At 42.3% G+C, this 15010-nt stretch overlaps 1 protein-coding gene across 1 annotated transcript; it reads left to right on the top strand.

Annotated features, from left to right (window-relative positions):
• The first annotated feature begins 523 nt into the window (after window positions 1–523).
• On the top strand, window positions 524–13287 carry STON1 (stonin 1). Its single transcript, XM_010004975.1, has 3 exons — window positions 524–2468; window positions 12513–12715; window positions 13129–13287. The coding sequence occupies exons 1-3, from the start codon at window positions 524–526 to the stop codon at window positions 13201–13203; spliced, it is 2223 nt and encodes a 740-aa protein (XP_010003277.1). The 3' UTR covers window positions 13204–13287.
• Window positions 13288–15010: the final 1723 nt, after the last annotated feature.

Below are 15010 nucleotides of genomic sequence, written 5' to 3'. Positions count from 1 at the left end.
TAATCCCCTCTCACCCTCCTAATTTTGTTCTTGCAAACAGCTCTACAGTTCCTAGTAAAACACGGTTTTGTTTAATGGGAGAAGCCTCATCTGAAGCAGAGGTCTACAGATGAGGAAAATCTCTGCCCATATGACAAGCTAAACGTAAGCTCTACAGTGTAAAGTATTATACGAGCAGTCCTGTATGGTATGGGACTTTCTGCTCTCTGATATAGAGGCCTCATATGTGAGATGCTCTAAACAGCCCGTAAAGCTTAGATTCTCTTAGATTCCCAACCTGGGAAAGCAGTGGGGATTCATGGGCAGTTTATCTGCTTCTACATGGTTGTCTCTGTATGGGTAAAGCCAAAGTTCACTGGATGAACTGCATGCACATTCTATGCTTTGTATGGTTTGAATGTCATAAGGGTTGGTTTTCTTTTTTTTGTCTTTCAAGAGAATTTATTTCCGCACATGTCTGTTGTTTCTTTGTAGATGGTCTGTGGGTGATACGTGCTCAAGTGCCTCGAGTTTGTCCTACGAGATGTGTTCCACAAATCCAGCAAATTGGGTCACCTTCGATGATGAGCCACTCTTCCAGTCACCTCAGAAACTGGTTGATAATCAGAGTTGTTGTAAAGCAAATGGCCTTAAACTCAATCTCTCTAGTGTGCATGATTCTTCAAGTAGGTCATCTTCTACAGGTAGCACTCCACTCTCATCTCCTGTAGTTGACTTCTACCTCAGTCCTGGACCACCCAGTAACTCTCCACTTACTACACCTACCAGAGACTACCCAGTAAGTCCATGCATCCCAAAGCCTGGGATTCACCTCCTTTATCCCATCCCTGAATGGCCGTCAAACATTAACCTGCTTCCGTCACCCGGGACTTGCTCATCCCTAACCTCGCAGAAGCCCAGCAGCCTTTCTTTGAACACCTTGCCTAATGACCATCCAGTTAAGACTTTGGTGTCCAAATCAACAGACGAAGGAAGCCCTAATCTGTCAGGAAGCTGCGAGGAGTCACGAGAGTTGTCATCAGTACTGGGGCACTTCCCGTACTTCGAGAACGACTGTGCTTTTTCTAGTCCCTTTTGGACAGAAGGATGCTCCCTCAGCACATCACCAGCTAATGTTGGCACCCACAGGAAGGACAAAGTGCTTGACAAGAGCATCTGTCATCCTAAAGACAAAGAGACTTGCCACGATCAGAAAAGCCTTAACCAGGGCTCCTTCAGCTACATCTGTGCGAGGCTTGAACATCTGCAAGCCGATGGCTGCAATGCCACAGGAAGCCCACCTGTCTCCAGTGCTCATGTGTGGCACAACCTCTCCGCTGCCATCCCACGCAGCCTCTTCAGGAGCCAGAAAGCAGATGGGTGGCTGTTCATGCTGAGGATTCCTGAAAAGAAGAACATGATGTCTTCTCGGCAATGGGGCCCTATTTACCTTAGCGTTCTAGCTGGAGGCGTGCTGCAGATGTATTATGAAAAGGGCCTGGAGAAACCTTTCAAGGAATTCCAGCTGCAGCCACACTGTAGACTGTCTGAACCCAAGTTAGAGAGCTACAATGTCTCAGGAAAAATCCATACCGTGAAGATCGAGTGTGTTTCTTACACAGAGAAAAGGAGGTATCATCCCAAAGCAGAAGTGGTCCATGAGCCAGAGGTTGAGCAGATGTTAAAGCTGGGTACCACAGATTATAATGACTTCACTGATTTCCTTGTAACAGTCGAGGAAGAGCTTATGAAGCTTCCTACCATTTCTAGACAGAAGAGGAATTATGAAGAGCAAGAAATTACTCTAGAAATAGTGGATAACTTTTGGGGGAAAGTCACTAGGGCAGAAGGAAAACTGGTAGAAAGTGCTGTCATCACACATGTTTACTGCTTGTGTTTTGTGAATGGAAGTGCTGACTGCTTTCTCACCCTGAATGACCTGGAGCTCCAGAGGAGGGATGAGCGTTACTTCGAGAAGGAGGAGGAGAAGAAATGGATTGAGATTCTTGATTGCCATTTCCATAACTGTGTCAAAGTGCAGGAATTTGAGCAATCGCGAATTATTAAGTTTACTCCCCCGGACGCTTATAGGCTGGAGCTGATGCGGTTCAGGACACAGTATCAAGGGCAAGAGCTTCCCTTTTCTGTGAAGGCTGCTGTAGTGGTTCAGGGGGCATATGTTGAACTTCAGGCTTTTATAATCATGTCTTCAACTGCTCTGATCCCAGCCCGTTTGCCTTCTCTGAAATACTGTGAAAATGTTATGATACACTTTCCCGTTCCCACGCAGTGGGTGAAAACGCTTTGGACCATGAACCTCCAAAGGCAGAAGTCCCTAAAAGCAAAAATGAATAGGAGAGCATGCTTTGGATCTTTACACGAGGTTGAATCTGATTCTCTAATACAAGTCTCAATTGGAACAGCAAAATACGAGAGTGCCTACAGGGCTGTTGTGTGGAAGATTGACAGGCTTCCAGATAAAAACTCAAGTAAATAATTTGCACTATAAAATGATGGGCTTGGGTGCACATTATTGGTTTTTATGCTTGTCTAACTCCATTGACTTCAGTAGTTTGGATTTTTATCTGTGCAGTAGTATTGGTAGAAGTTGGAGTTACCATTTTGGAGAAAATATAATACAGCCTTATTAATGATAATTATTATTATTTTTTAAAGTGCATTTCCCTAACTTATTCAATGGAGACAGATGTATTTTTGTCAGTAATTTTAAGGCTGCAGCATCATGGAAGTGGATCTCATAGTGTTTTGAGTAAACATGAAATCTGTACTAAGAGGGAAGAGTTCATGCTTCACATGTCCCAGCTGAGCACTGGTGGGATGGGAAGCAAACACCAGCAGGTGAAATTATTTGCCCACCCCATGTCACCCAGTTAGTGGAAAAAGGTGATGGTGTAACTGTTGCATCTTGGCTTTCTAACATCATCTAAGAAACAGTAGGATAAATAACAAGAAGGTATTGCAGTCAAATTTACTGTGGCAAGATGAGTGTGCTTTTGCAAAGGCTACTACCTATTGGCTCATATTTGGGTTTGTGTATTGAGATTGTATATTCATAGAAAAAATTACACCAGCAAAAAATGATGCCTCCCACTTTATTCATCCTTCTGTCTGGTGGTGGCACCTCACTAAAAACTTGCAGCAATAAAACCAGCTAAGTCTGTAGTCATGCATGTGGGAGTTGTTAGTGTCCCTCTAAGTAAAAGTTAATTTACCTAATGGAGAAAATATGATTTTAAGGGAGAAGGAAAATACAAATACACAGTTTTAAAATTCCAAATCTTTGTCATGTTACAAGATTAATAGCCCTAGATAGCACTTTTTAAATGGCATAAAATTATTCTGTTTTAAGTTCTGTAGAGTGAAGGCACTTGATCCTTTCCTTGGATATGCATTCTGTGTACTTGAAGCTTTGGGGATCTATGTAAGAGAAGGGCATCTTCTAAAACATTTTGCCTAAAATATCTGTCAAATCTGTACTTCAAAGAAGGAAGAAAGTGGTAACAAATGGATTGGGCTAGTCTTGTAGTATCCTAACTGTCTGGACTATGTCCCTCTCTTAAGTCCTGGCATCAGGTGTGCTAGTACTAAGTTGATAAAATCCACTCACTGATTGTTGCAGCTAGATGTGTGTGCAGGTGAGAGTTCTCATTCAAAATTATTAGAAAAAATAGTTAAGGCAAAAAAAATCCCGAGACTATTTTTCCCTAATTTTTAACTAATTGTAAGTTATATTTAGTCTGATCTGTTGTTTAGGTAATCATGATTTTTTTTTTTTTTTTTTAACTTTGATATATAACTTTGCACTTAAATTCCGATTGATATTTCAGCGACAGAAGTAAGAGATTGACAGAAACACTGAGGCAGGAGCAAATGAAAAAGGAATGTTATTCTGAGCCCATATGTGAACTAGATTGCTTTTGGTATTAAAACAGCATTGAAAAGCATCCTACATCAACATTCTCATGTGGCAGTTGTGAGAGCATGAATTATTGCATGGCTACTCATAGACTAGGGCTAGTATTTTTTACTAATGGTGGTGCATGGAAATACTGGCCATTTTTGTGTTCAGATTGGGCCTTGCTTAGGCAGTGAGGTCTCTCAAACCTTGAGCAAATTTGCCTTCTGACTTCTCTTGAAACCTCTACTGTGGGAGGAACAGCAAAAATGTCACTGCGGTCAGATTCAACAATGACGTCGTGCTAAGGCCATCTCTGTTTTTCCCCTTCTTTTGCTTTGGATAAAAGCTGTGGTCAGCTTGGACCTGTGGTAATACCATATGGTTCCTCCCGAATTGTCTGAGCCCTCCGTTTGGCACGCTGCTATTTACCTGGGTATCATCTCAGGCTCTGCTAGGAGAGGATGCTGGTGGCTGCCAAGCAAGGGGCAGCGGGAGAGCAGAGGAGATGCAGCATTGGCAGACAGACTAACCCAAGGCAGGATTAATGGCAGGGGAGAGAGACAACAGAGAGAAGGAAGATAAGGGAAGGTAGTAAAGGAGGGGTTGGGAAGACTGGAAAATGGACAGGGAAGGCAGAGGAGTTGATGGAAAGACATGAGAGAAGCAGTGGGCAGAAGAAGATTCTTCAGGTCTTCAAAATTAAGGTCTTCCTCACATCAGATACTGTGATCAGTTCTGGGCTCCTCACTACAACAAGGATATTGAGATGCTGGAGCATGTCCAAAGAAGGGCAGTGAAGCTGGTGAAGGGTCTGGAACACAAGTCTTATGAGGAGCTGCTGAAGGAACTGGGGTTGTTTAGTCTGGAGAAAAGGAGGCTGATTGTGTTCAGATTGGGCCTTGCTTAGGCAATGAGGTCTCTCAAACCTTGAGCAAATTTGCCTTCTGACTTCTCTTGAAACCTCTACTGTGGGAGGAACAGCAAAAATGTCACTGCGGTCAGATTCAACAATGACGTCGTGCTAAGGCCATCTCTGTTTTTCCCCTTCTTTTGCTTTGGATAAAAGCTGTGGTCAGCTTGGACCTGTGGTAATACCATATGGTTCCTCCCGAATTGTCTGAGCCCTCCGTTTGGCACGCTGCTATTTACCTGGGTATCATCTCAGGCTCTGCTAGGAGAGGATGCTGGTGGCTGCCAAGCAAGGGGCAGCGGGAGAGCAGAGGAGATGCAGCATTGGCAGACAGACTAACCCAAGGCAGGATTAATGGCAGGGGAGAGAGACAACAGAGAGAAGGAAGATAAGGGAAGGTAGTAAAGGAGGGGTTGGGAAGACTGGAAAATGGACAGGGAAGGCAGAGGAGTTGATGGAAAGACATGAGAGAAGCAGTGGGCAGAAGAAGATTCTTCAGGTCTTCAAAATTAAGGTTTTCCTCACATCAAATACTGTGATCAGTTCTGGGCTCCTCACTACAACAAGGATATTGAGATGCTGGAGCATGTCCAAAGAAGGGCAGTGAAGCTGGTGAAGGGTCTGGAACACAAGTCTTATGAGGAGCTGCTGAAGGAACTGGGGTTGTTTAGTCTGGAGAAAAGGAGGCTGAAAGGAGGTTGTAGCAAGGTGGGGGCTGGTCTTTTTTTCCTGGGTAAAAAGTGATAGAGCAAGAGGAAACAGGCTCAAGTTGTGTTGGGGAGGTTTAGATTGGATGTCAGGAAAAACATCTTTACTGAAAGGGTTGTCAGGCACTGGAACAGGCTTCCCAGGGAAGTGGTGGTGTCACCGTCCTTGGAGGTATTTACAAGACATGTAGATGTGGTGCTTAAGGGACATTGTTTAGTGGTGGACTTGGCAGTGCTGGGTTAATGGTTGGACTTGTTGATCTTATAGGTCTTTTCCATCCAAAATGATTCTGTGATTCTAAAATCTGTAGATATGTGTGTCATGCACGCTGGGCTTCAAGGATTTGCACTGTGCTGCTGTGACCCATCTGTTTTCCCAAGACTTAAGGGACTGAGTGTTTGGGTAGCTTTTAATATTCTTTGCTATTTAATGTATGTTTGCTTCTGCAAAATCAAGTCAGCAATTTAGTCAGGCAATTTTAAAGATTATAAGTCTTCCAAAGCCTTTAATTCCCTGCAGTTCATTCACCCTAAGATTTGATGTGCACAATTAACTTCAGATTTATGTTATTTGAAAGTAAGAACCGTTTTTTGTGGCATTCTGCAGCTTTACATTATTTTTTGCCAGTAGCTTAAACTTTTGACGTTTTAATAATTCCTCTGGCTGAGATCTGCAAAATCATTTGTATCCCTGAAATGTTCATCTGCTTGAAAAAACATTTTGGTGGTAATACTGCCAAATTTTAAACCTCTCTATCAAGTTTTCTGTATGCAGTTAGGAGTTTAAAAATAGAGTTGTCCCAAGGCATGCCAAAAATCTGGAGGCAGTCAAACTAATAGAAATATGTAAACTTTCATAAGACTTTTACTGCAGGGAGAAAAATATGCTGAGGCTTTTTCTTTCAAAAAGCCCTTGTCCAAGGCTTTTTAAGAAAGAAGGAAAAAAAAAGGGAAAACATAAGGTTTCCTACAGTTATATTGTGACTCTTTTATAGACATTGAAATATGTTAGTATCCACTGGGTTCTACTGAAGTGCTTGCTTAGAAGACTGCTGGTGAAGCAAAGTCTGTGTGAGCTGTGAGATACCCTGGATATTTAAAAGCTGCCTATGATTATTGAGATCTAGAAATGGAGATTTTGGAGTCTGAGTGTTAACATTATTTTAAAAATAATAATAAAAAAAAAAAGGCAAGCAAAAAGCTGCAGACTTTGAAGGGTTGATCCAGTGAAATTTCTGCAAATTGATTCTACACTTGCAAAATCAGGGCATTGTATATGTAGAACATTTTATTATTTTATCATGGTACTGAGGCCAGGCTTTGCCCTGGGAAGCTATAGGCACCTGGGAGAGACTATATTTCAAAGTGCTGTGTTTTAATCTCTGGCTGTGTAAATTTGTGCCCTCCTGTGTTTCCTGCTAGGACAGCTTCATCCTTGGGCTGCTGTGTAAAGCAGCAGTTCTTCAGCTGATTATTCCTCCTTTTCTTCTGCATCACACTGAGGAAGCTGTGATTAAGCAACACAGAGAAATGGAGCCAGAGGAACTTGTGGCTGCTGGCAGCCTTTAGCATCTGAGTGTGAACTCCAGTATAGGAGGTGATGTGGGTCTCAGCAACCTTCAGCTGCTGCTTTTTAAGTTTTCTAAACTGCCTAAGGGGAAACTCCAGCCCTGACTTTGTCAGGTGGGCTCCATCCCTGCCAAGCCACCTCCTGGCAGCAGCAACATTGCAGACCTTCCCACTCCTGTTCCCTGTGCATTTCTCCTGGAAGGTCGGATAACCACACCCATTTAGACATAGCTGCAGGAGTTGGTAACTTCTAATAATCCTAATGTAAATCCATCCTTAGTAATTGCTTATGTTTTCATGTTCAAAATAAGACTTTTAGAACTGGACCAGTTTTGTCAAAAGTAGCATTACTACTTAACTAAAACAACGGGCATATTTTTTTGGCCTAAACTGCTTGGCTTCACCAGCCTTTTGCAGATCAAGGCTGCTTGAATGCTACTCATACAGGTGAGTAAGGGATAAATAGTATTAGTAAATGCAGCAAAGCTAGGTTATTATTTGTGAAGTGTTATATGAATGCTAAATGATGGTTTGATGATTTATTTGTTTGTTTTGTTTTGTTATTTTCCAGAGAAATACAGCAAAAATTTAAGAAATAAGAGCCAAATTTTCAGACATAAAACAGGAAAGGCTAAGGTCTCTGAATTCACAAAAGTCTTAACAAGTTGCCTAGATACCTAAACCTCAAGGCTTCTGCCTTCTAAGTTAGCTAGTAAAAGCTCAGTTATCTCTCAGATTATCTGGTTGCCTTCCAGCAGTGATTCAATTCCATCAGGCCAGGTGGTCATGTCTCCCCCATGCCTGATGGGGCACATTTTGGACAGCTGGACTTACCTCTGAATATGTTGTCTTAGCTTCCAGAGGGCAACAGTACAAACTTACACCATGCCTGCTTCATCCTGTTTGTCTTTCCACTCCACTACCTTTTCTCTCTGCTGGCCAATATCTTGCTTATTCAGCATTACAGGTGTTTTTTTTTTTTTTTGCAAAAGGACCTTGTATGTGCAGCCTCTCTTTCTTCCAACTCCACTGTAATACAAAACCTGGGAAACAGTCTTTTCATGCAGCAGAGATGTCAAGGGCTGGCTAGTTCTACGTGAAAACTAAGGCAATGCTCACGATCTTCCCAAGTTTTGGCTGATTGCTTTGTCATCTGACAGCTGATGGGAAGAAGTTGCTCCACACTCCTACCACTGCCCAGCAGTGGCCAGAGGAACTTCTCTGCAAGTGAAGTGGTGAGTACTTCTTTCTGCCATTGATGTTGGTACAGCAGGGAGGTGAGCTGGGGTAAACTTTGTGTTTTGGAAGGAAGCAAAAGGGTCCAGTGGAGGCTGCTCCAGAGGACCCAGGGCAGTAACCTTACCCAGATACCAAAGCTATAATCTCTGCCTTTGCAGGTGACTGCCTACGGGAAAGAAAGGACCACAGAACTCATGGGATCCCAACACTGAGACCTCTTCATAGGTGTGGGTTAGCTGGAATATAAGCCCAGAGATTTTTTTAAAGTGTTGTGTGGTACTGAACCTCAACATTCCTACGTCTAACGTGTGTCTTTAGCAACAGGCCAAAAGGAATGGCCCATTTATGCCTGGGCTCAAGTGGACATCTACAATCCAGCATTTACCATATCTGTCCAGGAAAATTCCAAGCAGTGGCTATTTCTGAATTCCCTTTCTCAGGAGACAAAATAATTTTCCAGACAATTCCCATTGCTACTTGTTTCTCCACAGGCCTCCCTCCCACAACAGGAAGATGCCTTTTCTTACTAACACAAATGGATTCCAGACAAGATGGTACTGCTCTTAGACAACCCTTTCTCCTCAGATCCTTGGTCAACCACAGCCCCAGAGGCAGAACAAGCTGCTTTTCTGGCCAGGGCATGGCCATGCAACATGTTAGTGTTGCAACTGCTGCTATGAAGAACCCTTCACTTGTGGGTGACCTTATGCAATCTGTGCATCTTGACCCAGCAAACAGCACAAAGATGAGGTCAAGTAAGTGTGTTGCCAAGCTGCATCCCAGCATCACCACTGTAGAGTAGAGCAGGTTCTGGGAGCCACAAGGAGCACAGCTTGGGTGGGCTGTGGTACCACAGGTGGAATGACATCTCACAGTTTGGCTGTGGAATGGGGTACTGCTTCTGGTCTTCTTCACTGCTGGTGTTGCTGTCACCACAGCTGTTGCTGGGATAATGGCAGATTCGAGGATGGAGAGGCCCACCCCAACAGGGAGCTCATTCCACCATATCCAGGCAGCCTGGAAGAGGAACTGTGGACCAAGAGAATGTTAGTGCAGGAGAAATGGGCTTGGACACAAGAAGAGATGACCAGCAGCAAATCGTGGACCAAGACCACATCTGCCCTTCACTGTGGACATGCACCACCATCTCCTCCTCACATGTGTTCAGTCCTCCTCCAACTTCCTTCTCAAGGAGCTGGCAGGTGGTTGTAATACTTTTTTCTGACTTTGTTCCCTCCTCTACTTCTGTAATAAAGTGCCTAATGTTAGAGTTTTACCTGTCTCTCTGTATTGTGTTATTGCCATGAGACTTCAGCCACACGATGTGTGCCCCTGCCATCTCACTCCTTTGCCTGAGACCTTTATGAGCTGGCAAGCTCAGCGTCTTTGTGCTTTAGTGCCTTGAAAGGACCTTGTAGGATCCTGCTTTTACATAAAAAGGTGGTGACAGTACTGCTGCTTTTTGTCATGGGCCATGGTTTGGGTGGTGGTTGCAATTTTTTTAACTGTGTGTGGGTTGTACAGTCTTACACTGTGACTGGCACGGCAGGCAGGTTGCAAAGTCTGCAAGGAGTGGAGTGGTTTTTCATCTGATCTCTCCTGGCTGTCCTGCTCAGTTATGTTTCCTTCCCTCTCTGCTGGCTTCAGTGATGGCCATCCCTGGGCACTTACTTCTTCCCATTCACCTTAAAGGAGCTATTGTACTGGACATATTTAGGGGAGCTTTACTCCCCAAACTCAGGACCTACACATTTTTTGTTGCAGTGATCCCTAGCACTCCCATTCATGGATCTGCCCTTACATCTTTGAGTACAAGTTGTATTACCACTTCCTACATTTTCTGTAACCAGCTTCTTATTAGCAAGTATTAGAGCTGTGCTTTGGTAGAAAGCAGCAGTTAGTCCCATTCAGGGAATGGTTGCTGGCTCTCCATTGTAATACACGTTTCTTTCAAGACACCTGGATGACTTTGTGGCCAGTGCCACTCTCTTATGATGCAGGACTCTAGTTGCAGTGCATATAGCAATTTTTTTTTATTTATTTTTTTTTCTGAAATCCATTTCAGGTTTTCTTGGACCATTACAAGTAGCTATATAAAAAAGCAGCACTTCAGATAAGGACTGAATGTGATGTACTGCTGGAATGGAGCCTGCAGGGGAGGCTTGTAAATCAGCCACTTGGAGAGTCTGGATGGTAAAGGAATGCACTTGTCCAGTGACGTGCCTCTTGTCCAAAGTGGTGGCTGTAAATGCTGCTGTGTTTGTGTGTGTGTGCCTTTGGGGTCAGCCATGGAGAGAGGAACACTTGCAGTCACCAAGCAGCTTTTTAAGCTACTGAGTATTGTTGTTAAACATGGAAAAAAGAAAGGGGGGAAGGAGTTGGAGACCTCCCCTATCTGCGGTTTAGAGGCTGATATTCCAAAGGACACTTATTATTCCTTTCTTCCCTTCCCTCACATTTTCTTCCAGGCAGGCAAGTTTTAACTGTACTGCTGAGTGTAACAGCAAGGAAGAGGGAGGGAATTACTAATTATACTAATTAGATAATTAGTCAAAAGGAAAACAAAATGTGAAATGTTTTAGTGAGTATGATTAAGATAAGCATGAATTTCATGCTCTTTAAACCTTGATTTTCACTGACTTTATGCTGGACTTGGAATGAAATCTGGGGCACTGTTTATTGAAAGAGATGTTCTTGTGAAGTTGGAGGCTCATGTGTTGACAGAACTCTGCCCATGAAACTGCTCAAATGTGAATTATCTCCTGGAGTCAGACCTGTCTCAGGCAGGCTGGGAGGCAAGTTGTGGGGAAAACCTGCAGCACAGATGAGAGGCTGCACCCAGCCCAAGGCTCCCAAGAGCAACAGAGATGTATCTTCTGTTTATTTTTGCCTATGAAATGCCCGTGAGCCTCTTGTAGCGATTTGTCCCGTGGGATAGATAAAGCTCAGTGTATGTCAAGTCCATCTTCAGTATCTCCTTCATTCCAATACAAAATTGATTTCTGCCACCAGAGAAAGTGGCTGCATAAGGAATAGAACATTTTTGCCTGAACTCATGAGTTGTTGTTCAGTATAATGGATGAAAACCAAATACACACTGCCAGGCTTGCCTTTGACAAAATACGGCCAAGCCTTTTTCTGCTTTTTTTCTGCCTGCAGCTGACTGGTAGTTAGTTGTCTATGCAGGTTCTTAAAATCCTGGAGAGGAGGAGAAGCACAGAATGACAACTTGCTATGAAGAATTTGGAGGAGGCTGCAATATAAAGGATTCTTTTAATGATATTATATTATACCGCTTTCGCGCACACAGGGATCCTGCTGACCTCGGTTTCTTTGTAAAGCAGGCTTTTCACCCTGGTGTTCCTGTGTGCAAGGATAAATGCTTTCCCTTACCATTGCCAGACAGAAGAAATGCTAAAGCAAGCGATCCCTAGTCTGTAAGGCTAGATCGAAGTAATTTAGAATGTGCTGCACTACATGGGAGTCTTTCATGACTCTGCTTTATAGCACGACAGTTACTTTAGGAATGCTTTTGTTTGGAAGAAATGGGGTATGTTCTTTACCCATAACAAACCAATCTAGAAATGGAGTCCAGGTAGCCTTTATCCTGGCAGCTGTGATATATCTTTTTTGAGCAGCACTCTGAACTGCATTGTTATCTTCCTGCCATAGATACACTGTAATAAATGATGTTACACAAGATAGCTGCTTGAAATAAACACTCCAGTATAATTCCTACAGCAGAGAGCTCTGGAAACGGTGGTTGTTTGGCACAAGGAGGCATCTCTGCCTTGCCTAACCTGGGTTTTTCCAATTTTAATATTCCCACAAGAGTAAGAAATGTATTTTTAAGTGAAAACTGAGATTCTTCGCTAATAGTTTGAATTTAGCAACTGATCCCTAAGCTTGTAATACTCATCTTAATCAGCAGCTGAGAGGATCTGGTAAATGTTGTGCAAATTAATTTGTAAAATAAATAATTGTGAAAAGTGTGCTGAAGTAGAGAAAAAATTAGTAAGGGGTCGCCTTATGATCAAGACTATAAGATTATGTATAAAATAATCTTGTATCATAATAACTAGACTGCATTAATAAAAGACAGTGCTGTGCTCTCCTGCTAGCAGATTAACCTTGTACTGTAAACAAAGAAAAGATAATTGATAGTGTGTGTTTGTTTTTCTTTTCCAAGGTTCTGATCATCCACACAGCCTGTCTTACAAACTGGAACTCGGATCAGACCAGGAAATCCCATCTGACTGGTATCCATTTGCTACTGTCCAGTTTGTTGTTCATGACACCTGTGCCTCTGGAACAAAAGTCAAGTCACTGGGCATAGAGAGTGATCTGCAGCCCCAGAAGCACATCATTCAGAAAGCTTTTTACAATTACCAGGTATTTTCAGGGCTATGCTTTCAGTGTTTTCATCCTCTTCTTCGTCCCCATTCCCCCTTACTGTATTTGCAAGGCAAATGTGCTTTCTACTCTAAACACATCTTGCATGCACTTGTGGTAATGGCTTTGAGCAAAAGAATAATTAAGAAATAATTCCTTGTCTGATCAAAGGTGGTCCTGAAAAACAGAACTGCAAATGCAGTGTTTTTCCTCAGTTGAGCTATTTTTGGTAGTAGTGGTTTTGAAATCTGTTTGCTCTGGAAATGTTTTGATTCTGTGTCAAAGCTTTTATCTGTGCTGCTGCTGCAGTTCACACTTTCAGTGCCCAATTGCCCGCTAATTCTGCCTGTTGTGTTTTTTTGTTTGTTTGTTTGTTTGTTGTTTTTGTTTGTTTGTTTGTTTTATAACTACAGGTTGAAATTGAAAAGAAGTGGATTAGGCTTGATGGAGAGGATCCAGATAAGGCTGGCAACTGCCTAATGCAGTAAAAGAGGACAGGAGGCATCGTCATGGGATATTAGTGGGAATCAATTTCCATAGCAAATTCTATTTTTAGGAGGAGAGCAGTGACCTAGTTTAGGATAAACATGGTCTTTTTTTTTTTTTTTTTTAGTGCTTTTATTTTTGATTCTGCAGATCAGTACTGGTTTGACTGGCCTGTGTTCAAGTAAACTTCCTGTCACGGGAATACTGGTAAGAATAGGGTTTCCTTGTAAAGAGTTGCAGGATGTGAGCACTTAATTGACTGATTGTAATACATTATTTTCCTGTTGCGTATCTGTGACTTGGGAATGATCTCATACTCCATATTGAAACCTAATGGCACTACTCAAAGAGTTCGTGTCACTTGGACACATTCAGCAATAAAAGCTGCCAGAGCACTTATGGGCAGACCAGCATCTGTGTAAGGTCCCACAGGAGACCTTTACACGTTTTATCATGTTTTTCAATGATATTTGAAAATCTAAGTCCCCCATGTTTCTGCACCCTTCGATATATGCAAACAGATCAGGTCCTCGATATATGCAAACAGATCAGGTTGTAATATTAAACTCAGTAAGAATCTCAATTAGTGAGTTGGAAACTGGTTGATTTAATTGGTAAAATGGGAATTATTTTTTTTTTTCCATTTTTCTGTGGCTGCAAGCATTTCCTCCCCAGCACTTTATAGGTTCGCTCAAAGTAATCTCTTGGGCAAAAAAACATATGGCAGATGTGATTGAAATTTCTGTGCCAGAATTAGACAAATGTTTTTCACTGCTGCAGCAAGTGAGACAAGGGGCTCATCCTCAGCAAGCATAAATCAGTCCAGGCCCATTTCATTTAATGAAAGTTTGAGAATTTACACCAGCCAAGGGTTTTCTCCACAAACTGAAGAAATGGCTGGTTGCTACCGTTTGCTCTGAGTCTCCTTTAAGATGCAAGTTCCAGATGTTGGTTTGGAAACTGCAGGAGCTGTTGCTTTGAATAACTTTTAAGATGGTCTTTCCATGCATGGCAAAGAAGATATTTTCATGCTACTGGCTCTAAAAATGTTTTCTGTGGGGAAACAATGCAGGAAGAGAAGTGAAGCTGTGACACTTCAGCAGACAACGTGAGCTACTAACCCTGTATAAGTGTGTTAACTGTGTTTTGAAAAAATTACTGGCATTTAGGGAAAGGTTCTACTGATTCACCTCAGTCATTATCCCCTTTGTCCTTTTCTGCAGGCTGCAATTTCAGGTCTGAAAAAATCTGATAAATGAAAAAAAAATGCTTCTGATACTTTTTAAATGTTGGGGTTTTTTTTCCTGCAGTTTTCCTAAGATTATCATTAATTCAAACTGAAATTAGTGGACAACAAAAATACAGCAATGCGCTAAGTCTCACTTTATATTTTGTCACAGCTTGTAATTGTTTATATGAACACTGTGTAAAAATACAGATAAATGTTATTCCCCCAAAGTAGAAATATGTGGGATATGCACTGAGAAAATCACCAGTCTGAGGAAACAGAAGGCCATAAAATGAACCTAGTTCATCACAATAAACTTTTCCCCCCATTTGGAAGCTGAGAATGAAATGGGTAATAGATTATATACTAAGTCCTTAGGGCAGGTTTTTTATGGGTACTGCATTGCCAAAGCCCCAGATAGTTTATTATAGTGTTTTGGCTTCTCTGTATATCCCTTTTTATTAGTGGATTATATTATCATCAATCTAAGCAAGTGTTTGAGCACAGTAGTGATCCAGATATGTCTTAGCTGTTGCATCTTCCATCCATGTTTTGACTTGTGAAGCCATGAGCACCTTCAA

The sequence above is a fragment of the Chaetura pelagica genome, unplaced genomic scaffold (assembly GCF_000747805.2).
Source record: "Chaetura pelagica isolate M959 unplaced genomic scaffold, ChaPel_1.0 scaffold8, whole genome shotgun sequence".
In the NCBI taxonomy this organism is placed as follows: domain Eukaryota; kingdom Metazoa; phylum Chordata; class Aves; order Apodiformes; family Apodidae; genus Chaetura; species Chaetura pelagica.
This window is presented reverse-complemented; position numbering and strand designations above follow the sequence as displayed.